Genomic DNA, 24,777 nt, shown 5'->3' with positions numbered 1-24,777 from the left:
ATTTTTTTTTAAATAACAGCAATTGTTATAGGTATCCAATAAAGCAAAGAAATAGAGTTTAATACTTGTTTATTATTTATTTATTATTATTTATTATAATGTTATTTTGTTCCTATAAATACATATTTGGATTTTGCATAGAACTTGGCACTCATTTAGATCTCCATTCTTTTTGCGGCGAACCCCACAGCCAAGCATAATTTTTGTATTGAACTTGGCTCTCCTTTTTTACATTTATGTTTTTGATGGGTATTGTAATTCTGATAAAATCTGGCCAAGCCAAATCTAACCTACTTTAAGATCTCACATTTTATTTAAATAACAGCAATTGTTATAGGTATCCAATAAAGCAAAGAAATAGAGTTTAATACTTGTTTATAATGTTATTTTGTTCCTATAAATACATATTTGGATTTTGCATAGAACTTGGCAGTGGCACTCATTTAGATCTCCATTCTTTTTGCGGCGAGCCCCACAGCCAAGCATAATTTTTGTATTGAACTTGGCTCTCCTTTTTTACATTTATGTTTTTGGTGGGATATCAATACTTTTTGTAAAGAAAACTAGGCAGGTATTGAGATTTAATGTTTTTTCTTGTGTTTCCGCTGTATGGTTTTTACTTCTGTTCTTTGTATAATTATGTGGTGCCGCGCGCCGCCGACGACACACCGTTGGCCGGTTGTTTAGAGCGTATTACAAGTTTTTTGTATGGGGACACCACTTATTTTTTGACTAAACTTTATTTTAATATAGCAAATATAATAATACATATATTGGGGTAGTTTCAAATATCTGCTTGTAACGGTTCCAACGCTACAATAAAAAAATATTTTTTTGTATGGGGACCCCCCCTATTTTTTAACTTTTTTTTATTTTTAGATTTTTTCCTACGCTTACACACAATAACCGAGCTGGATTCCAAATTTCATCCTTCTAGGTCATCTGGAAGTAGGTTAGGTTTAGGTACTTATATGTCAGTCCCAATAAAAAATGTTTTTTTTTTGTATGGGGACCCCCCCTATTTTTAAACTTTATTTTATTTTTAGATTTTTTCCTACGGGTACACACAATAACCGAGCTGGATTCCAAATTTCATCCTTCTAGGTCATCTGGAAGTAGGTTAGGTTTAGGTATATGTCAGTCCCAATAAAAAATGGTTTTTTTGTATGGGGACCCCCCCCTATTTTATAACTTTTTTTTATTTTTAGATTTTTTCCTACGCTTTCACACAATAACTGAGCTGGATTCCAAATTTCATCCTTCTAGGTCATCTGGAAGTAGGTTAGGTTTAGGTACTTATATGTCAGTCACAATAAAAAATGGTTTTTTTTGTATGGGGACCCCCCCTATTTTATAACTTTTTTTTATTTTTAGATTTTTTCCTACGCTTTCACACAATAACTGAGCTGGATTCCAAATTTCATCCTTCTAGGTCATCTGGAAGTAGGTTAGGTTTAGGTACTATAAGTCATAAGTCAGTCTTAAAATTTACGACTTTTTGACCTTCATACCTTTATAACCGTTTGAGCTAACTTCATGAAATTTGGGCTTCTAGATATCCTTATGGATATAATTAAACACACGTAGTTTTATGTGTTTACGTCAAAGATGTTTTGAGTTATAGAAGGGTCAAAAGTGGCACCAAGTGGTTCGTGTAATATTACACTCGGCGCTGGCTAGCCAGTTCCTTTGCTTGAACTTGGCTTGACAGGCTGCCGCGTGTCTAGATATTTGGATTAGCAATTATATAGCCATTAATTTTCAATCTGTGACTATGGCAATCTTAGTATTTAGTTACTTATCAATTTGTGTCACCATTTGTCCCCAATTTAATTTTTAACAATAACAAAACACTTGCACCTTCAATTGGTGCGCTAAAGTAATGAGAAGTAGCTGCCTGATATGGTGGTCATCTTTTGACAATAGGTGGGTTCACACAGAATGAGACACCATGTGAGAAATAGTATGGACTAACTAGACACTAAGCATTTGCAATAACTAGTTATGCCGAGTGTGGCAGCATATTTCATATTTTAACTAATATTCAATGTCCAGTTTCAGTGGATACCAAGTATCCCAAGTCAACAGTTAACATATGACATTCAACTTAGGGCACAGAATAAATAATAGTACTACCGTACAGAAAGGAAGCTTCCTACAAAACCGAAGTTTGACAGCGGTTCAGGGTCGAATCATACTATCCCTTTCTAATATATGGCACTATCCCTTTCGGCTATTTAGGGTTGTCAAAATTTAAGTGATTATCTTATCTGTGGTCGTGCACGCAAAAGGAAGTCAAGTGGTGCCAACCCTAAAAATTGCTCGGAGCAATGCTGAGCCGAGCGGAGCCGAGTTAGGCCGAAGTCAGGAGCTTCGCACCCCTGCTTAGGGTGATATTCCACCTGTCCAATGTCAGTGCATCTCACTCTCTCATTAAAAATATAGACCTAGTATTACATGGATGAGCTATACGCGTGCCTCCGTGAGGGACAAATAATACGCAAAGCGTTGCCCACTAAAAACCATACTAAATTTTTGGTGAGGAACAAACAAAAAGTGAGACTGTGACAAGGACAAGCAATAATACCGCTTTCTCTGCTAATCCTACTGAAATTTCCATAAGTGCATCTCGTTCGGTCGTTTGGTTTCCCTGTGTCATTTCTATATTGTTGTACACATTGGAGAAAGAAATTGGATAGGTGGAATACCACCCTTAAGCATATCAATATAAGTTCATGTTTTGAACAGCCATACTTTTCCAGCATATGAAAGATTAATGTAAAACCAATGTTATTACATAGAAATAAAACACAATTCAGCTTAAACATTTTTTATTGCTTTTATACTAATGAGGAAAGGATGTAAATGATGCTTTTAGATCTCAAACATATGTCTAGGCACTTTGAATAGTCTATGACAGGGGCCTCTAAACCCCGGCCCGGCGCCGGCGGTGGCCCGGCTTGGAGACCCCTGGCCCCAATTTCACATCGGTGACAGGTGCAACGAATTGTAAAATCACTGTTGCTGACGTCACAGGCATCCATGAACTACGGTTACCGCTTACCATCGGGCGGGCCGTATTCCTGTTTGCCACCATCATTGTATTATTAAAAAAAACTTTATGATATCGGAAAAAAACAGATATTTCTCCTGCGAAGTTTCTGACAATTGTCAAAGATTTAGAAGAATTGTAGGTAATTCTTGACAGGTAATGAGTTATATGTCGGAATTTCGTGACAATTGTAGTGTTTCTTGTGACAATTGTCATAAACTTAGCAAGAGAAATATCTGTTTTTTTCCGATATCGTAAAGTTTTTTCAATAATACAATGATGGTGGCAAACAGGAATACGGCCCGCCCGATGGTAAGCGGTAATCGTAGCCCATGGATGCCTGTGACGTCAGCAACAGTGATTTTACAATTCGTCGCACCTGTCACCGATGTGAAATTGGGGCCAGGTCTATAACATTACTTAACTTAATTACTTTAAACAATTGCCTCCAAAGTACACTGGCGTTCAAAAGTGCATGGACATGTTTCAACCGCATAGAAGTAGCATCCTATAGAAGTGGTGTGCGCGTGCCTCCGTGAGGGACAAAACATACGGAATGCGAACATATTAAAAACACGTTTTAACATTCCTGACAATATACCAAAAACAATCTACGTAATTCGGTCGGGTTATTTGTTGCCCACCATAGCCCATACTAACAAAAAGGTGGGGAACAAACAAAAAGTGAGACTGTGACAAGGACAAGCAATAGTACCGCTTTCGCTACTCCTACTGAAAGTTCTATAAGTGTATCTCGTTCGGTCATTTGGCCCCTCCCCCATGTCTTCTCTATATTATTGTACCTCTATGTTCAACCGTAATATTAAGGCATTATGGTCGACATCTATCCATGCACTTTTGAACGCCACTGTACATTAAACATAATGATTTAATGAAGATTGTTCTTTTGGATGGACTTTGTACAGTCAACATCATACATTCAAGTAAATTCTCTGAGAGTTTTATAAATATAGTAAAATATTTAATATAGTATGTGCAGATGTTTAGGTCCTGTCTATTTTTGAAAATTAAGGATGTTAGAGTTAGACCAAAAAGTCTGCAGCGATTTTGATAGCCCACGCAGTGCAACTGTTATTTATAAGTACGTGATAATTTCATAGAAGTTTGACGTTTAAAATAACACTTGCACTGCGTGGGCTATCAAAATCGCTGCAGACTTTTCTTGGTCTAACTATCATGTTTTACGATTATTTTACAGGCCAACATTATTTTATAGATAGGCCAGTCAAATTAGATTTTTCCCAGGATTTAATTCCCAGCAAGCTGGAAATCGTTTTAATATCTTCATTTGGTTCTAAATTAGTGTAATCCAAGTTTGCTCCATTCCAAGAGTTGAGGGAAAAAATTGCTCTTTTTTCAGTTTTTTGCTTGTAGTTCAAAAACGGTACGTCCGACGGAAAATTTGCTCTAATCATGATAAAAATTAACATCTGAGGATCCGAAAGGTACCTTATTTCGGTTTTATTATATATTCATAGCCAAAGATTGTAAAAAATAGCCGCCACTTTGTATAAAAATCCGATTTTTTTTTCACCCGTGTCAGGTCCACATCAACCTTGCTGGTAGTGACATTGTAATTGATGGTGGGTTTCTTCTACATCGAGCGGTTTTGTCAATCCAAGGTCAAATGTATCTCCGAAGGCTCCCAAAATTTATCCACACTTCCTGGGATGGAGCAAACTCGGATTATACGCATTTAGGACCAAATGAAGGTATTAAAATGATTTCTAGCTTGCTGGGAATTAATTCCTCAAAACGCTTTTTTTATCTAGTTTGACCGCGCTACATGGGAAAAACGAATGTTCACTGTTTTGTCAAAAATCGTCGCTATCAGCGGCAATTTTTCACAACTAAGAAAGAAAAATGAAGATACAACTTTTGCTTGTCTGTACGACCCAAATACATATATTTAAATACACGCAAAATAGTTTTCCAATTCATTTGTGTAACGAAAATATAAATAAATAAGGGTAGCTTTCGTTACACCGTGGAAACAACTGAAATTAATACATGTATGTCAAGAACCTATGATATAAAATAAAACGTAGGGTTAAAATTCAAGCCCATAACTATAATATTAAGCAATAATGTATTCAGATAAAATTACGAGTATCAAGGATTATAATAACTGATATTAAAGAATCTTCATTCTAACAACACATTTTTTGGCTTTTTACTATTTTTTCAAGTACAGCATATTTTCCGTGAATAATATTTTCTTTATTACAATAAGCATTAAGTATTCCAGTTTATCTTAATTTTAGAGTAATTTGAATAATTTAATGATATATTTACAAATGATTAATACTAAATACATACATTAATATAAGACTTTATACATATTAGTCGGACAGATTTATTTATAAAAATACAAATTATCACACAAAAAATACACAACACAAAACACTGACGAAATGTATACACAATCTGACACCTGTGAAGTACTCAGGTAAAGGTAACACATTTTTACTCTTCAATTAGGTGCCGTATGAATATAAACTTATTAAATGTGTCTCCTACGCGTCTAAGACATATAGTAGTGATATACATTTCTAACGCATGGCAAATTAATGGATTATTCAAGTGAGATTTAATGGATAAAAAATATAGACTAGACAGTTATACAACCCCAATTCTTTCATATTAATATTACAATATAATTTCATTTTTTTGCACACATTAAGGCATTAATTGGTTATAAAATGTCATTAATTCCCTCGGAGTAATTAACAATGGAGCCGCCATTAACAGGCATTCCCCTCTGTCGAAAATAGGCGGCCAATGGTCAACCATATGTATGGACTGACGTTTATCTGACATGACGTACCTATACATTTGATGTGCCCCTCCCCCGCAAAAAACGGCAGACTATTTTGTACCGAAAATTTTAGACATGGCGTCTCCCTTGTTAATTACGCCGAGTTAATTCCATTGTGTAACGCTCATTAGTCATAAAATTTGTTTTCAGTACATGAATTAACCAATTAAATTGCTTAACTGTGTATTTTTATTATTCATCCATACAACACTAGATAGGTAAAGGTACCTACTCATTGTTATGTGTTATGTGCCTGTGTAAGAACTTTGTTTTTCGAACTGTTTTGCATATCTTTAATTTAATCCGCGTACCTAATACTGTACCACGTATTTATAATAATTTAAATTGAAACTTAATGTAACATAATTTAATAGTCCTTTAAAATTAGGTTAAATGAATGACCAATTTTCGTGACACAGTGGAATCAATTGATTTATACACAAATTAAGTTCTTAACATGTAAAAAAACTCTTAAACTAACTAAATATTTTGGAGATGGATGCAGTTATTTATTTTTCTATTTTCTTGACTCAATAATTGTATAAATGGATATAATATAATAAGGAGATAATTTAAAACATTTATGTATTTCGTTATATTATTAATAAATCAAAACAAAATGTCATAAATAGGACAAAGTGATCTAATTAATTAGTTACGAATATCAGAGTACCTAATTCGAAACATCGCTTCTTTTTCAAACGCTTATTTTAAATTATCCCTGTATGTATAGCATTATATAATTGCGACGTCATCGAATTTATGTCATGAAATTTGACAGCAAAAATACCTCAAAGGGGAGGAACAAGCTACATTGTATCTTTTTGCAGTTTAAACCAATATCATGTATTTACATGATAGACTGCAATCATTACTGAAACACACGGACACATAGAGAGCAAAACTCAATGTTTGTCAAGTTACAAAGAGGGACCTTTGATTCTGCCCTAATATTTTATTTTAATTCCATGAAAATAATGGTATTTTATATGGTAGGTATTTTTCTCTAACTTTATCTATAAGTTTACATTATATTAAATTATGAGTAAAAGTTAATTAGTTATTCAAAGAATATAAATCAATCAAATTCTTTATTATCAGATCGTCATTCTTAGAACAATGGCATTCTTGATATTGCGGAGGCGTGCGCGGAACCGAGGTTCTTTCGAAAAATTTAAGAAAGGTAATAATTCTTAATACATTCTGTGTAAGTTGTTTATTTATATTTCTGACCATTCCGCAAGAAATTGTATCATATTTATTTTGTATCCTTATTGACAGAACGACGAATTAAAATATCAAGCTGGATGCCCAAACAGTAAGCACTACTCTTCTACAATTTAATTTACGCTTTGTGTACCGAAGTAACCTGTAGTATAAATTTGACAAATTTTCGTTACATAATGGAATCAATTAAATAAGCCTCAATTTTAAGTTGTTCTAAATTAAAATCCGTCATTATCTTTTATTCCTTCCAGTAGGAGGATCACTAATATAACTTGATGAAATATTAATTTAATTTTAAAAATGCTCCATTTCTTTTATGTCATATATAGTCACAGAATGTTTACAGACAAACATGACTGAGTGACTCATTTAGCCTATGACATAATACCATCGATATGAAAGGATTCTAAGATTAATAGAACAATAGTGATTTGTATCTATGGTATTATTTCAATGGCAGAATGTTAAAGTCACATACTGCCTGATTCGAACTTTAAGATACGTCAATTAATAGATCTACAAACGATATGGATTAGATGTGTCAGTGTCAAAAGTGAAGTTTTTGTTTGCATTTCACACTGACATATCTAATCCATATCGTTTGTAGATCTATTAATTGACGTATCTTAAAGTTCGAATTGGTCCGATAGTTTTGATTGCTTACATTATTTTAAACACTGATATGAACTGAATTCAATTCAATTCTAGTTCAATTTATAGTCCAAAGACAATAAGTAGGTTATAAATAAGGTACTCTTTTTTCTCTTGAAGGGTTTCCTCTTAAAGAGAAGACTAAGAGAACTTAAGAGAAGATAAAACCAAACAATTCGAATTTTTCAAAATGTGGTGACAAAGCATCACTAACCGCGGATGACACTTATAGCGAATACTGATATGCCATTTACAGGAATATTCCCATGTTAGGAATGTTCCCAATATGGTACCAGTCATTATTCCAAAGTTCCTACAGGATAGTACAGTCAGCAGCAAATGTTACTAAGTGTTCAGAATTACATTTTATGTTTAGGAGATCAAGACAACTGTGATATTTTAATTAACTAGAGTTTAATTGACGTTTCTGGGCGTGGGCGTATAAATGAAACCTATTGTATGTGTATATGATAAAAATCCTGACCGAATTTTGAGTCTTTATTAACATTTTTATCGAGAAGGATTTTTTCTACTCTATACAGCAGAACCGAGGTTTGAACCGACAATTTTGGACCTCCACACAAATTATCCCTTTGACCGCCGAACACGTCAACTGACGCGCGCGGCTACAACCCAATATCAACCTTCGTGCATTCCCACAAGGTTCACGATGACGCGCAGCGCACGCACGCGTAGCGTTCAAACGGTTATCTATGTTTTTATTTTAATTTATATTTGTCTTCTTCTTCCTCGCGTTATCCTGGCATTTCGCCACGGCTCATTCCGAGAGCCTGGGGTCCGCTTGACAACTAATCCCATGATTTGACGTAGGCACTAGTTTTTACGAAAGCGACTGCCATCTGACCTTCCAACCCAGAGGGTAAACTAGGCTTTATTGTGATGTTTAATTTTTATTTGTGAATTTATTTAAACGCTCTAATTAAAAAAACTCTAACTAATTAAAAACACAATTATGTATAATTTTGAACACATTAAATTAGCAGCTGACTGGTCCTACCTAACAAGATGAGATGAATTCGAAGGCTTACGCGAGGCGATCAGGTGAAGAGCGGCAGATGGTAGAAGTCGTAGCCTCGCTGTCCGCGCGCCGCCAGCCAGATGTACACCACGTGGTACGCGCCGGGGACGAAGCAAATCATACCTACAACAAAGTAAATAAGATAAATTAAGTAAATTGACCGTAAAACGTACAAAAAAATTTGTATGACATTTTGGGGACTCTTTTTTTTCTCGTATTAGGATCGAAAGAGCTCGTGATTCTGAGCGGAAAAATTATAAAACTCCTAAATCTAAAATGCAATTTGAGGGTATATAGAAATGTCCTGATATAGTCAGACTCAGACCGTAAAAAGTCTGCAGCGATTTTGATAGCCCACGCAGTGCAAGTGTCATTTGAAACGTCAAACTTCTATGAAATTATGACGTATACATAACACTTACACTGCGTGGGCTATCAAATCCGATGCAGACTTTGTTTGGTGCGACTGTAGTAGTTTTTGGGTTTAGAGGATATAACCAAATGGAGACGCCTTGTCTGTAATTCTCGGTTCAAAAAAGCCCATTTTTTGCGGGAAAGGGCGACGTCAAATGTATACGCAACGTAAAAATAGCCATGTCAGATATACATCAGTCGGCAGTCCATACAATGTGTATAGACCTATTTTCGACAGAGGGGAACACTTGTTAATGGCTACTCCATTTGGTTATATCCTCTAAGTTTTTGGGTAATGCGTTTTTTTTAAAGTACCTGCTACGAAGAACACTGCTCCCTGCAGTCCATTCTCCGGTTCAGCAACAGCAAAGGCTCCCATCCCCAGTAAACCCACGCCAACAACCAACAGAATGACCGCTGCGCACACCGTCTTCCAGTTCTCCCTGACTTTGGGATGGTTCCAGCAGTATGTTGCCTGTGTGGCCTCTACATACTCGTGGATTAGAGAGTCAGAGTCTCGGGAGGTCGTGTCGTCTGTGCATTTGTATGTTTTATTACTGGAAAAAGAAATAACATTCATTTGTGCTACAAAACAGGTACAAATGGGGTAAATAACAATGAGGGTAAATTTTTACAGGTACATTAAAGCCTTACTTCATATACAATTGATTCCATTATGTAACAAAAATTTGTCATAAATTTAAAAGAATAACTTTCGTTACATGAAGGAGTTATTAAGATAAACACATATTATCTTTTTAATTAATTAACTTATTGGCTTTATTAATGAATAATCCCAACGAATGAAACATTTATTTAAGATGTTATTAGTTCTACATTCTGCAGGTATTTAAAATGCAGTTAGTTATAGTTACATCTAAATGAATTCCAGAACAACATTATTTCTTCAGATGACAATTATTTTACAGCACACAGATCTAATAATGTCAGACTAACATGATAGGTATGCAACTCATAAAGAAACATAATTCATTCTGAATACTCTGAATCAACTTTCTATGAGAACAGACTGAAGATCAAAATAAATATGTCATAAAACTCATAAATGACCTCAACATTTACAGGAAAACCTCAAAATAAAATGTATTTTTGGAAATGGACTTTTAAACTTATTTTTAAGTTATTAAATTTGGTTTTACATTAATTAATATTGAGGTCAGTGATCTCAGCCCTAGTCTACTGTAATGCTTATTATACTAAGATCTTATTTATGTTTATTTTACGTTAATTTGGTAAGTTTCCAATGTTGGATGAATTCTTTTTCTTTATCACTTTTAGAATCTTTTAAATGTGGCTAATTATGTCATAGGGGCTATTCTGTCTACTAGGATTTTTGTTGAACAAGGAATTAAATTGATAATTTCATAGACAAAGCAGCAATTGCTTTTAGTTTCAGCTATCAAAAGCAAATGGTTTTTTTATTCCTACAGTTGAAAATCAAAGAAATATAAATGCTTGTGGACGGAATAGTCCCTATGACGGAATTAGCCACATTGACTTTACCATAAGATTGAAGAGAATGTCATACTTAATAGTTAAATTCAACATCATTTTTAAATTTTGTTCATGTTGTTGCCTTGGTTGAAAATGTCTATATCTGAATCAGACAAATACACACTTTCAGTTAGCGTAGTAGTCACTATCTAATAAGTTGGTGTCATATTTGCTATAGCATATTTGAGAAGTAAATATCAACAATGTTGTTGGTTTAAGATTTTGCAATAAGCTGCACACATATTGTTATCAAAGTATTTACAGTGTCTACTTAACTGTTTCAACAGGGCAAGTTGTAAAACATAATCTTATAATCACATTGCGTATTGCAACAACTATCACACATAATAATAAAACATAAAAGTTATCGCCGATTAAACAATGACCGATATTTCGATAATACTTGACTTACTTCACTTCTCATTACAATAATCTTGTCAACAAGGAAATACAGGTCATTGCACTAGTTATAATTAGCAATAATTAGACCGATAATTAGCGTAAAATGAAGTGTGAAGTAGGTCTGCGGGGCGCGAGTAACGGCTGCCTCGATTAGACCAGTTCAAAAGCCTTTTGCCCCATTAAGGCCAGTCTCTGACTCACGTAAAGGTCAAGACCGCGACAGTATGCCACAAAGAAATGTCCGGAATGACGCCCAATTAAACTCACAGCTGTTGCGCTATAGAACAATAACGTAGTAAATAATTACCTGGACAAATATTCACTTCCATTCTTATATTTATTATTCTGCAACGGCGATCTGTCGCCCGTAGCGCCATACACTTTTATAGCTTCGTCTGTCTCCTCCTCGAAGGCGTCGTCGATTGAAAATCGTTTGTCACTATTACCGAACGATCTCGTCATTCTTAAATTTTATTATTCTTTAATTGGATATGTAAAAGAAACATTACAACTTATTACAAAGACAAAACAATGCTGTCAATTTGTCATATCAACATGCGCCATATTGATTTCGCTATGTTCAAAAACCATTACTAATCAAATTATATAAATTGAAATGTATTTTTGTATGTTATTTATTCGTTACAGAATATTTTTTGTGAACCGCACTAGACAGCAAAGAATAATTATTTGCAGTAACGTCGTTTCCGCTCACTACTCTTTAAATAAATGGCGCGCGAGTGAAACTACGCGCACATCACAAGAGGATTCAGAACGTCAACAAAACAATAAAAAACGACCTTTATGATTTGCTTTGGTTGGATGTTTATACTAAATTTATTGATGTATTTATATTCTTATTAGTACATTTTATATACATTATTAGTTTAAATGTAAAATTTACTGAATAGTTCATCGATAAAGTTTTCAATATTTCCCTTTTTCGTATCTTGTAACACTGCAAACGTCAAAATCAGCTGTCATCTATCAGATGTCAAGCGCACATGGGACTCCGCAGCTTTGCGATATTTTGTGTTTTTCTTTGATTTTAATGTAAATAATCAAAATGGTGAATAAGGACTGGTCAAAAGTGCAGCCTGGGCTGTCGGCGCCCGTGCTAAACTGCATAAAGAAGCAGGGTTTCGAGTCTATGACGCCTATTCAAGCCGCGGTGATACCGTTAATTTTGTCGTGTAAAGATGTGGTGGCGGAGGCCGTCACAGGGTCGGGCAAGACGCTGGCGTTCGTGGTACCGCTGCTGGAGATGCTGCTAAAGAAGCAGAAGGAGGCGCCGCTGCGGAAGGACTTTGTTTATGGGGTTATTATAGCCCCGACGAGGGAGCTTGCCACACAGATTTTGAAAGTGAGTAAATGTAAAACAGGAATGTATTTTTAAATTTTTATTAGTGTTGTATATGTATGCATGTGTGTGTGGCTGTGCCCACTATCCATATTTACTTACGTCAATAAAGCAGTGTGCCAACCAATGCTTGTGTCACTCGTCTCCTCGGCCCTATACTTATCAATAAGTATTTTTATTTTTAACCAAGGTTATAGAGTTATTCCTTGAAGAGCCCGAGCTCTCCCACGTTACCCGCTGCTTGCTCGTCGGAGGCCGTTCCGTGGACATGGACATAGCCAGTCTGCAGGAAGGAGCGCACATCATAGTCAGCACTCCGGGACGGTTGGAGGACTTGTTGGCGGAAAGGAAACAAGCTAACTTGGCTGGAAGACTTAGGGAATTGGTGAGGAATTCAATAATTTTTTTTGTTTGATCAGAATATATGCAAACAAGAGCCAGAATTGTACCTTCAAATCTCCGCAAGTGGCTCACAAGCCATTGTTTGCTGGCCCTAGGAGTGCCCTTGGACGAATATAACTTCCCAGAAAACTACTTTACTTATGAATTTTCAATATAATCAATTTAAAAGCTAATTTTTTTACGAAGAGATATGGTTTGGTTCAACTGGCTCAAGAGATTAATAGTCTCTGAGTTATTAGTAGTCTTAAAGGGTCCCGTTTTTACCCTGTGGGTATGGAACCCTAAAACATTAATTTATCTATATGAATAGAATAGAATAGAATAGAAGAAATTTATTCAGATATATGGTTTGGTTCTAGGAGTTCCTAGTCCTGGACGAAGCAGACCGTCTCCTGGACCTGGGATTCTCATCAGCACTCACCACCATACTGCAGTACCTGCCGCGCCAGCGACGCACTGGTCTCTTCTCTGCCACACAGACCAAGCAGCTGCAGGTATTCAAAAAAATATAATAAAAAAATCCTTTATTTCAGACGTAAGTTCATTGGGTCAGTCAGATTCATATAATATGTATTCTCATTTCTTTTATTGATTTTAATTTCTTTTCCTTTTGTAAGATTTGATATGTTTTCTGAAAGAGCTACGTATTTGTGATTTCATGTACATATATGTTTATTTTTTATATCAAATTCTATAAAGTTATGTACTCACTGAGTATAATTGCATGAATTCTATAGTAATTTAAATTGTATTTTTCTTAATTACTCGTAATGCATGTTAATTATAAGATGTAATAATGTTTTGAAAAGATGTGTCCCGCCGAGTTTGTTGCCGGTCCCATATTGGGATACCCTCCTCCAATTGAGGGGGGATTTAAATCTTCTCGGGGCAGAGGTGTACGGTTGGAGCCGGTAAAGGTTTATTTGACGTTCATAAGCGCATTGTAATATGCCTACTTGAATAAACTATTTTTTATCCTTTTATCTTTATCTCTTTATCTTGGGTAAAAAAGAAAACAATGCCATTATGGGGCTTTCTGGGCCTGTTTGCGATTTTTAAGAGTTTTGAATGATTCACGGTTAGTTTCACTGGACTACAAGATGCATGTAGCTGCGTCGAAATATCGGAACTCGAAAACAATACAAATGGTAATCACAGTCCATAATCCCAGTCGACATGTCCTAGTTATTTTTAAGAATTTTTACCACCCAGTCACCCAGATATTTAATCACTTAGTGCCAGTTGCACCATCTGCACTTGACAGACTGATCGACGTCACCCGTTGCGGCGCGGAGGTTTACTATGAAACTTATCCCATACAATAAAATTTAGCGGTCTTTAACGATTACAAACAGTTTGTTGGTGCAACCCACCCTTAGTCTCTTTCTTCAGTCCTTGGCTGTACATTATCATTTCGTTGCCTAATGTAGGAATCCCCAAACTTTTAGAGTCAAGGGCCACGGCTAGGCCTTCCGTTCTTCTACTGGAATCAGTTATGTAACGCTGCCATACATGACCGAAATTTTTTTTATTAAGCTATGAGCTTCATCACATCTGATATTTGAGTAATTCTAAGCATTTCTAGCCTGGGGTGGGGGGGGGAGGGTGGGGTACAAAGACGGCCGCCACCCGTCATCTTTAAAAAAAATCTATTCTGATCCTGGTAGGTACTAGGGCAAGTTTGGTATCATTTTCGTATAAACCAAAGACGTAGAATTCATTGCTGATATTTGTTTTTTTCAGTTTCATAGTAATTTTACAAGAAAAACGTAAAAAGGTGAAAAATTTGGTTGGAGATTTTTGCTACGCGGAGCCGAAAGTACAAAAGATAGAAAGTTGAAATTTGCACACTAGATTACATTTATAATGTGTAAGAAGCGATTTTGAGAAATTCAACGCCTAAGGGGGTTAAAAAGGCGATGAAAGTTTGTATGGGGTTCAAGTTTTATTTTAAGCTAGGAATTTGAAACTTCGTAAAACGATATATTATTAAAATACAAGAAAACTAATTTCAGCGTTTTTGAAAATTCATCCCCTAAGGTGGTGAAAAAGGGGTTGAAAGTTTGTATGGATATCAAAAAAATTTTCGAACGCGGGACTTGAATCTTTGTATTTGGGGATATTATTAAAAGACAGGAAAAGTAATTTCAGCGTTTTGTAAAATTCATCCCCTAACAGGGTTAAAAAGGGGTTGAAAGTTTAAATCCATTACAAATCCGAGTAGACACACATTTCTTATTGCCTCCCAGGCTTGAAATGCTTAGAATTACTCAAGGAACATATGTGATGAAGCTCATAGCTTAATAAAAAAATTTTGGGTCAACTTTATAACTACTTCCGCTATTCCACTCTTTTTTCGTGTGCCAGATTATGACATTGTACAACGATGTGCCAATTCTTGAAATTAGCCGAGCGGTCACCAGCCTCCTGTCAACCGTAAGAAAATGCTACAAGGATGCTGTGAAGCAATGATGATTTAATGCTCCAAATTTTTTTACGATTTCCACGCCCATGCTTCTAAAACTTCAAAAGCTTTTTCGGGTTTGAAGCCCTTTTCGTGGGTCAGCTTTTATGGAATCTGGCTCATTACGGGGCTTAGTTTACAGGCCGCGTAGCCAAGATAACGATCGCTTACGCTCCGTAGCGATCGAAACGCAACTGTCACTGTCGCACTAATATGGAAGAGTGATAGAGAGACATAATGCTTTTCGTTGTCGAAGCGATAGCGATTGTAACCTTGGCTAGGCCGGCAGGCCCTTGATTTAAAAATCTCTTTCAGGATCTGGTGCGTGCGGGTTTACGGAACCCAGTGGTGGTGAGCGTGAAGGAAAAATCCACGATATCAACCCCTCTATTGCTGGAGAATTACTACGTCATCGTGGAACCGCAGGACAAATTCCTTTTTCTGTTAAATTTTATCAGGTATGTTGGAATTAATCCCTTACTGCATGTAATAAAAAAAATGTTTAAATTTACACTTTAATAGCTGTCAATAGAGTTGATAATGATGATGATGCTCTCCTGACCGATTTCGGCCACAGCAACTGTGTGCTCTGGAGTAGGCAATTTTTAACGCGTGTTATTAGATTGTAGCTGATCCTCTCTCTGGTGCGCCCTTAGGTGGCTCACGTACCCTATCTTCTTGCTAAATACTCGATCGCATTTTGGGCAGGTCAGTACACCACCTATATAGTTGAATATCATATCCGCCATATATGGCTTCGTATGCGGCAAAGGGTTAAGTTATAGCCAAAATATTCCTCTGTGCAGAAACCGCAAGATAGTTAAAGGCCTATTCTTCTTACCAACCTGCGCGTGCGTCGACTACTGGGCGGGCGTGCTGCCCGCCTTCCTCCCCGACGTCAAGGTGTTCGCCATCCACGGCAAGATGAAGCAGAAGAGGAGCAGGACCCTCGACCAGTTCCGAGAGAGCGAGGGGACTATTCTGCTGTGTACGGATTTATTGGCTAGGTGAGATTTAACTTTTTGAACGCCAAACGGCGCATCTATTTGCCGTGCCACTGACTTAAAATTTAGTTTTGTGAATAAATAATCCCAACCTAAAATTTAGTGTTTTTCAGTAATTTTCATCAAAAAACGATTGACGTCAAATGCCGTCTTTACCGACGGATACCTAATATTAAACCATAAGGTGCTATGTGCCCTTGGCTTCTCTCGTCTATTATTTATTTAAGAAACATAGGTACATTTCGTCTCTCGCAAACTTCGTGTCCCCAAAAACAGAGTTACGTGATTTGCAATTTTATTTACTTATTGGTGATTTAAGTTTCAAATTCTTTTCTTCAGTGTGGTTGAGAGATTTGCGACTTTAACCCCCTATTTACTGATTTTAATCTTTCACCCAGAGGCCTCGACATCCCGGAGGTAGAATGGGTGCTCCAATGGGAGCCGCCGACGCACCCGGCCTCGCTCGTGCACCGCGTGGGGCGCGCGGCGCGCGGCGGCGCGGCGGGCTGCTCGCTGCTGCCGCTTCTACCTAGTGAAGACACGTATGTGCCGTTCATAGCGGCCAATCAGAAGGTCGAGCTGAAAGATTGGCGAGGGTCGGGAGATGAAATTAAGATTACGCAGAAACTTAGAGACAAGGTTAGTTTTCTTCCCGTACCCTACCTTTTTTTTAATCTTTCGTTTTTAGGGTTCCGTACCCAAAGGGTAAAACGGGACCCTATTACTAAGACTTCGCTGTCCGTCCGTCCGTCCGTCTGTCCGTCTGTCTGTCACCAGGCTGTATCTCACGAACCGTGATAGCTAGACAGTTGAAATTTTCACAGATGATGTATTTCTGTTGCCGCTATAACAACAAATACTAAAAATAGAATAAAATAAAGATTTAAGTGGGGCTCCCATACAGCAAACGTGATTTTTGACCAAAGTTAAGCAACGTCGGGCGTGGTCAGTCCTTGGATGGGTGACCGTTTTCTTTTTGCATTTTTTCCGTTTATTTTTGCTTTATGGTACGGAAACCCTTCGTGCGCGAGTCCGACTCGCACTTGCCGGTTTTTCATAAAATCTTAGAGTGACAGACACATATAACACGAGAATTCTTATCCACAATGCCTAGAAATGCCTACACGTTCCTGAATAAATTTTGTTTTGAAACTCATTGACATTCACAATCACATAATTATCTTTTTGATAAAATTGATTTCTGTGACTGGAGATACGTTCCATGTTGAAATCATTTCATACATGCAAATGTACACCATTTTCACGTCCTCCTATTTTATAACTTTAATCGAGCAATCCTTGATTAATTTATTTATATATGTATATATTTCGGGGATCTCGGAATCGGCTCTAACGATTTCGATGAAATTTGCTATAAGTATGGGGGTTTCCGGGGGCGAAAAATCAATCTAGCTATACTTGGTCAAGCAGATCTTGTCAGTAGAAAAAAGCGGCAAATTTGAAAAATGTAGGTGCGAAGGGATATCGCCCCATAGAAAATTTGAATTTCGCGCCTTTTTTTACTGACAAGATTTGCTTGACCAGCTATATGTCTTAATTATCTCTGGGAAAACGCGCAATTTTGAGTTTTTATATGTTTTCCGAGCAAAGCTCTCACATTAAGAATGGAAGGAATGTTAATCCAAGAAATAAAAAAGCCCTTCTCCAGGTAACATCGATTCTCCACGAGCACCAGAAGCGGGACCGCGCCATCTTGGACAAAGGCCAACGAGCTTTTGTGTCGCACATGCGGGCCTACACCAAACACGAGTGCAACTTATTACTACAGTTTAAGCAGTTACCTCTAGGTACTTACTCTAGTTCGTTTTTTTAGCATTAGAAAGAACTTACAAGAAGGTAAGCGATCTTGACATGTCTTTTAATTGAAAAACGCTTTTTAAAAATCAAAAACTATTACTTATAAAAACAGAAGAATATAAATGATCGTATTAGATTCATAATTGTTACATATTTGCCGTAACTTATTTTTAAAATGTGTTTTTCAATTAAAAGACACATCAAGATTGTTTACCTTATTTCTAATGCTAAAAAGAACGAACTATAACTAGCGTATAATTATTTAATTTAATATTTCTCCATTCAAAAATATTATGATAACATATTAATAATAGGTACGACCTACTTAATCCGATTTGCCGATTTCGTTGAAAAAATGTGACGTCACACCAGGGGGGAGGGGTAAAAAAAACCTAGAAATTCGTGTGACGTAATTAATGGATGACCCCTTATCGGGATTATTTCGCAGCTATAAGGTTTACCACTATGGTCAGTGAACTGTGGAGCTGCTAACATTATATAATTTTATCGCACACGAGTGCAATTTGCTCATGTGGTTCAAGCAGCTACCTATAGGTGTACCTACAGACGGTAGAGTCTAACATTAGGGGCCCACAGATTACCAGTTCGCTGGATGATATCAGCCAGTCTGTTAATCGCAAAAGGTTCCAAACAACTGACAGGCTGATATCGTCCGGCGAACTGGTAATCAGTGGGCCCCTTTACAGTGACTACAACGAGACATCTTGGGCAAAATGCACATATCTTTTGTGTGTAAAGTAAGGACGGTAAGCACGAAGAATTTCACGCCTGTTGCTATCTCTATGCCACATCACATGATGCCGGCGGTCAATGCCACTGTGCGAGCGCGACAGTAACATAACTACGCGTGTGATAGGGAAAGGAACAGGCGGGTCAATGTACGAAATTAATCGTGCTTAGTGTCCTTACTTCAGCTATATTAATTGTGACGTTCTCAATCAAAAGATACCACTTAGTCGGTTAGCATAAAGACGACATTTGATAAAAGACGAATAATCTGTCAGAGCGTCCTTAAAGCAAGCGCCAACGTGGTACATTTTGATATAGAACGTCACAATTATTATTTTTAGGATTCCGTACCTCAAAAGGAAAAAAAGGAACCCTTATAGGATCACTCGTGCGTCTCTCTGTCTGTTCGACCATTCCCCTCCCTTTATCTCTGAAAGTAGGCCTAAAATTTTGAAAAAATTACAAAATAGTTCTATACCTATAGATAATAGGAAAACCTATTAGAAATGTGCAGTCAAGCGTGAGTCGGACTTATGTACGGAACCCTTGGAATGCGAGTCCGACTCGCACTTGACCGGTTTTTTATCGCAGGACACATAGCGACCAGCTACGGTCTCCTCAAGCTCCCTCTCATGCCGGAACTGAAACCGGAACACAAAGACCAGTTCGTGGGACCCAAGGGGGAAGTGGACCTCAACAGCATACCGTACAAGGATAAACAGAAGGAAACTAGTAGGTTGCAGAAGTTAGAGGAGTATAGGAAGACGGGGGTCTGGCCGAGTAAGAAGAAAAAGAAAATGGTAAGTTTTTCACAATGCCATTTTGATTAATAACACTAATAGGTACCCACAGACAAAACATCCTCTAGACCAGCGGTCGGCACCCTTTTAGCAGCCAAGGGCCAAATAGTAGTTACCGAAGTTGACGCGGGCCGCACTTTGTTAATATTTATGACTATATCAGACATTGTCTTTTGTCAATATTACATACAAAATAGCCAGGGAGGCTCGCGGGCCGCAAGTGAGAGGTTCGCGGGCCGCTGGTTGCCGACCGCTGCTCTAGACTGAGCATAGTCGCGCTACCCCCTCTGCCACGCATACGGTAATTTTACTCCATGTTCGAGTCGAAAGTGTCTTTGTGTGACGTCCGTGTCTTTGAAAGGAACAATCACGGCACGGGACTTCGCTCACCTCGTCCCGCGCACCCCCGCATTTTTGGCGTCATCGGTTGCATGAAATAATTGCTCTAAACTAAGTCTAGAGGATTCCTAGTCTATGGTTTTGCCCAATGCCATTTTGATTAATAACACTAATAGGTACCTGACTTATCTTCCTTCCGACATCTGACCACGACACTCTGCAAAGAGTGTAATGACTGAGAAGAAAAATAACTTATCTTCCATGGCCACACTGGCGACTGTTCAGCTGTGCGTAGTCAAGTCTTGACGCGGAAGTTTTAGAGGTTTAGAAGTTCTATGTTGTTTTTCTTTTAGATCGTAATAATATATTTTATTTTTAGGTAAAAACTCAACCCTGGGAGCAAGCAAAACAGAACAAAGAAGAGAAGAAAGAACGCCGAAAAAAGCGCAAAGTGGAGAAGCAGGAAGGGAAGAAAGGCAAGAAGCGACGGGCGGTGACGCAGGAGGAGCTAGACGAACTGGCGGCCGATGTGGCGCTGATGAAGAAGCTGAAGAAACGGAAGATCACCAAAGAACAGTTTGACGAACAGTTCGATGGGGATAAATAAATGTGTAATATTATTTGTGTTTTTATCTTGATAGTTTTGTCTAGAATTCAATCCATTCTTTGAACTCTAAACTGAAAACCGTAGTTCAAGACCAAAAAAAGTAAGACAATGTTGCCACTTTTTACTAGCGCGTCTTGTATTTATGTAAAAATAAGTAAATAAAAGTGCTTTCCTTAATCGTAGGAGTAAAGTTACCAATAAAAATATCTTAGCGTATTTATTTATAATAAAAGGAATTTACTATTTTACAAACTATTGCACTGGCAACATTGTTTAGATTGATGCTTTATAAATTGGTGCCGTGACCAGGGTCTAGATATTATTTTAGTTTAAAACCCTTTGAACGCCATTACGCCATGCCTATCATGTGCAGCGCGTCATCGTGATCATTGTCGGAATGCACGAAGGTTTGTATTGGGAAAGCCGCGCGCATCAGTTGAAATCTTTGGCGGTCAAAGCCCGCTAATTAAAAAAGTTTTGTTATAACTTTTACGAATAATTGTATATATACAAAAGGCAGAGTATTTTAGTACATTTTATAGCCAACCTGCTTTCAAACAATCAGCAGAGAAAATTGCGAAGCGGGACAAAATGATATAAATGAGTTCTTATTCTTTTAATGTAATATAACTATAATGTTAATTGTAGATTATTGTGAACAACTAACTGACTGACTGACAAAATAATAAAGGTTAGGATAACAAATAATACCAGCAATGAAAATAGTAAAATAGACATTTATTTCTGCTCAACGCTTATAATTGCAACATGATGAGTATTCACAACACAACAAGGCCTAACTACGGGGCTCGAGCCCATGACACTTGGCACTAGCACTAGCACCAATACCATCCGACCGCCAACATAAATTCAACTTTAACTTTCAGTAAATAGGGTATATTTTACACCAACTTCTCAATTATTTACACTTTTGCCTTACACTTTTAAGAGGGATTTTGAAATAATTTAGTGCACAATTGAGCTATATAAACGTTTAATTTGTTAACATTTTTTGGCGGTCGGTAAGCACCATAATACAATGTTATATTTAGCAATAGTTTTTTCGAGAGTCCACAAAATATTTAAAGGCTATCGATAATAACCATCTCTTTTTCATAAGGATAATTTAAGTGCAAAATACAGCCACACAAGTTTTTATGAACATCACCTTTTTTTATTGACTCTCGATAAAATAAAGGCACAGATAACACCTAGATTATTGTGCGTATCAAATATTTTACTATTTTCCATTTTGTAACATCACATTTTCTAATTAAAAAAAGGAGTAGATATTTACAAAATAATATAAGATGAGCAGCTGTGTACACAGATTTCATTGCACAACGATTTATTTAAAAAAAATCTTTAACAGTCACACAATGGGACAGTGTCCTTATAAATACAAGTATTTAATTTTGTGACCTTATTTTTAATTTAATTTTCTCCTTTAGGCTTCAGCAGTTCAGGCCCGCCATTTTATCTTTATTCCACCAACAATGTTTTTTTTTTTTATAACCACATGCCGGCCTGGGCGAATTAGACATAGTTTCCCATTATGTGACATAATATAAACAACTATATTTAGTAGGAAAGCTTAAAGCGGTGGTAAAAAACACCAAATAGCAGCCAAATCGATATGGGAACACCAGTTTAGGTCGGATAGTGGGTTAATTTTACTTTGATAATTATCATTTTACTTATTTGCCACACTGATAAGTATATTTTTTTTCAGTCACAGAAAATATGTTAAAACACAAGTGACACGTACAATTTGATAAAGTAACTGACACAATAGTTCTTTTCTCGACAATATAAAAACATATGAAATATAGCCGTGATATTTTATAATTACTACTTTTAAAGTTTATAATTACTATCATAACTTTTAAAGTAATTTGGATGAGAGGCGCAGTAATTTTCAAAGTACAATCAACCTAGCTACATTCACTACATGCAGATCATAATTGTACCATGTTAGAGACCGATGGTGGTCCCTTATCGCTCGGCCCTCCACTTACTTAAATGTCAACAGCGGCAAATGTACACGTTATTATCCAAAAGCGACGCAACTCATTTCACCGTTTTCGATCTTATTCGCATTGTATTTAGGTGTTTTATACTTTTTAGAAACAGTGAAAGGTTTAAATGGTAGTTCTATTTCAAGCTTATGAGAGTTATGAAACGGAAATTGAAGTTTATACAAAGTGTTTTATCTAACTTTAGCCATATTCTGCGAGGTGAATGTTTAAGTTTTGATGAACAACTTTTATTATGGGGCGTAACCCGACATCACGAAAAAAATGGTTTTCTATATAAAACATCGATAACAAGATTTCAGCAGTCGAAGTGTTACATACAACAGACAATTTTTTCAAGATTTCGCAATGTAAAGTATGGCTAATCTTGTATAATAGACTAAAGCAGCGGTCGGCAACCTTTTAGCAGCCAAGGGCCACATAGTAGTTAACGAAGATGACGCGGGTCGCACTTTGGTAATATTTGTGACTTTAGCAGACATTGTCGATCGTCAGTACTACATACAAAATAGCCAGGGAGGCTCGCGGGCCGCAAGCGAGAGGTTGGCGTGCCGCATGCGGCCCACGGGCCGCTGGTTGCCGACCGCTGGACTAAAGAATAGACAATATTCGTACAAATTAGTATTATTCGTACTTAAAGATAATCCAATAGTTTCCAATCCAGAGTTGCGTCTCAATTACAGTTAACATCAGTTAATAATCGAAATAAAATTCAATAAATACAAAGCTCCTTACAAAGATGAAATAATTTACACAAATCATCAAATTAAAAAAAAACAAGCATCATACAAATTAAAAAACACATACATTGCCTTGTCATGATCTTCTAAATCCTAAAATATACGCCATCTTAAATTAATAGAAAAAAAGAAAATCATAATACTATTTCGCTATAATACTTTCTGCCGAGTGACAGAATCTGTCAGATGACAGTTGCTTATGACATGACTAGCTGTCAATAAGAACTGTCAGATAGGTATCATTGGAGTGGATCGTGATTGTCCTGGATTGGTCAGTTTGTCTGAAAGAGATCTCTAGGATACATTTTTTAGAAATGTTTACCCTAGTCTGAATAAATACGACAATAATTGTAATGTTGTTATAACGATAACTATTAAAATAGGAAGACATTCGGATAATAAAGAGAGGAATTCGCATATTATTAATATTTTAGATGGAATTTTGACAGCTGATGTAAATGGCTGTACGGCCGCTTCCAGCATGAAGTAACTAGTGCTATCGTTTGACAGTCCAGTCACCACAAAACATATCCTTCGAAGGCCCAAGGTCCTACCTATAGTACTTCTTCAGGTCGATGAAATATAAAACATATTCAATTGGACCAGACTTGCATTTCGTGTGTTTCGCAAAATTTTCAAACAAATCAAAATCAACTCTATTCCCTGCGCTATAGGTTTAGACTTCAGTGGCATATTTTGTGTTTTTTTTTATGGCTGGGCCATAGGAGGACATCTCCGTAAAGCGATCTATTTCAGATCTCAAAATATTTTGGTATACTATGGGTACAGTTGTACCGTTCTTGAGATTTCTCTCTTTTGTATGGGAAATGTTCTATCTCGAGAATATTTCCCATAGTAAGTCGAGAACGTTCTCGAGATCAGCACAACTTATAACTATGGGCGTTTAGTATTCCTTTCCTTAAAAGCGTTTTAGTTTTCCTTTATTCTACGTTTCACTTATTTTTAATTGACTTATTTAGTAATTGAGAATCTTAGTCTATCAGAACCAATCCAGTACATATCAACAAGTAATATGTATCATTGTTAAATCATAATACACCTTATGTTAACAAGAGCGGTTCAGTACTGTCAAAATCACAATATAAATGACTGATTAATTGATTATAACTGTCAAACTAGTAAAAACGGCGGACGCCAGAAGAGTGTTATTAAAACAAACAGCAAACTTAGAATATCTATAAGAATAATAGTATTATAATAGAATAACAAATTAATAATACTCCTAGAAAATGTTATTGTTCAAAGTTAACTTTTTTTAAATATTTAAACTGTCAATCTAATGTAATTTTTTATTCAT

General features: G+C 36.6%; 2 protein-coding genes and 1 long non-coding RNA gene across 4 annotated transcripts; 2 read left to right on the top strand and 1 right to left on the bottom strand.

Moving 5' to 3' along the window:
• Window positions 1–2,793: 2,793 nt before the first annotated feature.
• Window positions 2,794–5,380, top strand: LOC134674706 (uncharacterized). The gene is made up of 2 exons (XR_010099658.1): window positions 2,794–2,909; window positions 3,459–5,380. It is a non-coding gene; the product is annotated as an uncharacterized LOC134674706 (long non-coding RNA).
• On the bottom strand, window positions 4,627–11,723 carry LOC134674698 (transmembrane protein 134). Of its 2 annotated transcripts, XR_010099657.1 has the most exons (4): window positions 11,447–11,723; window positions 9,538–9,779; window positions 8,605–8,931; window positions 4,627–8,480 (listed from the first exon to the last, which is right to left on the bottom strand). XR_010099657.1 is itself a non-coding variant. In XM_063532821.1 (3 exons), the coding sequence occupies exons 1-3, from the start codon at window positions 11,599–11,601 to the stop codon at window positions 8,828–8,830; spliced, it is 501 nt and encodes a 166-aa protein (XP_063388891.1). In that variant the 5' UTR covers window positions 11,602–11,723; the 3' UTR covers window positions 4,627–8,827. The 2 variants fall into 2 exon arrangements, 1 of the variants encoding a protein (XP_063388891.1); XM_063532821.1 differs by having other exon boundaries at window positions 4,627–8,931.
• A 401-nt stretch (window positions 11,724–12,124) lies between these two features.
• Window positions 12,125–20,700, top strand: LOC134674689 (probable ATP-dependent RNA helicase DDX55 homolog). The gene is made up of 9 exons (XM_063532811.1): window positions 12,125–12,502; window positions 12,690–12,884; window positions 13,261–13,395; window positions 15,681–15,823; window positions 16,172–16,372; window positions 16,768–17,008; window positions 18,039–18,177; window positions 19,529–19,737; window positions 20,456–20,700. The coding sequence occupies exons 1-9, from the start codon at window positions 12,206–12,208 to the stop codon at window positions 20,681–20,683; spliced, it is 1,788 nt and encodes a 595-aa protein (XP_063388881.1). The 5' UTR covers window positions 12,125–12,205; the 3' UTR covers window positions 20,684–20,700.
• The last annotated feature ends 4,077 nt before the right edge of the window (window positions 20,701–24,777 follow it).

Source organism: Cydia fagiglandana, chromosome 20 (genome assembly GCF_963556715.1).
Source record: "Cydia fagiglandana chromosome 20, ilCydFagi1.1, whole genome shotgun sequence".
Taxonomy (NCBI): domain Eukaryota; kingdom Metazoa; phylum Arthropoda; class Insecta; order Lepidoptera; family Tortricidae; genus Cydia; species Cydia fagiglandana.
The sequence above is the reverse complement of the archived record's forward strand: the minus strand, read 5'-3'. Positions and strand labels throughout refer to the sequence as shown.

Coding starts and splice junctions, on each gene's coding strand:
- LOC134674698 (XM_063532821.1), bottom strand. CDS start 11,601: ATGACGAGATCGTTCGGTAATAGTGACAAACGATTTTCAATCGACGAC. Junction 9,780..11,446: donor GGAAGTGAATATTTGTCCAG/GTAATTATTTAC, acceptor TTCTTTTTCCAG/TAATAAAACATACAAATGCA. Junction 8,932..9,537: donor AGCAGTGTTCTTCGTAGCAG/GTACTTTAAAAA, acceptor ACTTTGTTGTAG/GTATGATTTGCTTCGTCCCC.
- LOC134674689 (XM_063532811.1), top strand. CDS start 12,206: ATGGTGAATAAGGACTGGTCAAAAGTGCAGCCTGGGCTGTCGGCGCCC. Junction 16,373..16,767: donor TGTACGGATTTATTGGCTAG/GTGAGATTTAAC, acceptor TCTTTCACCCAG/AGGCCTCGACATCCCGGAGG. Junction 17,009..18,038: donor CGCAGAAACTTAGAGACAAG/GTTAGTTTTCTT, acceptor GCCCTTCTCCAG/GTAACATCGATTCTCCACGA.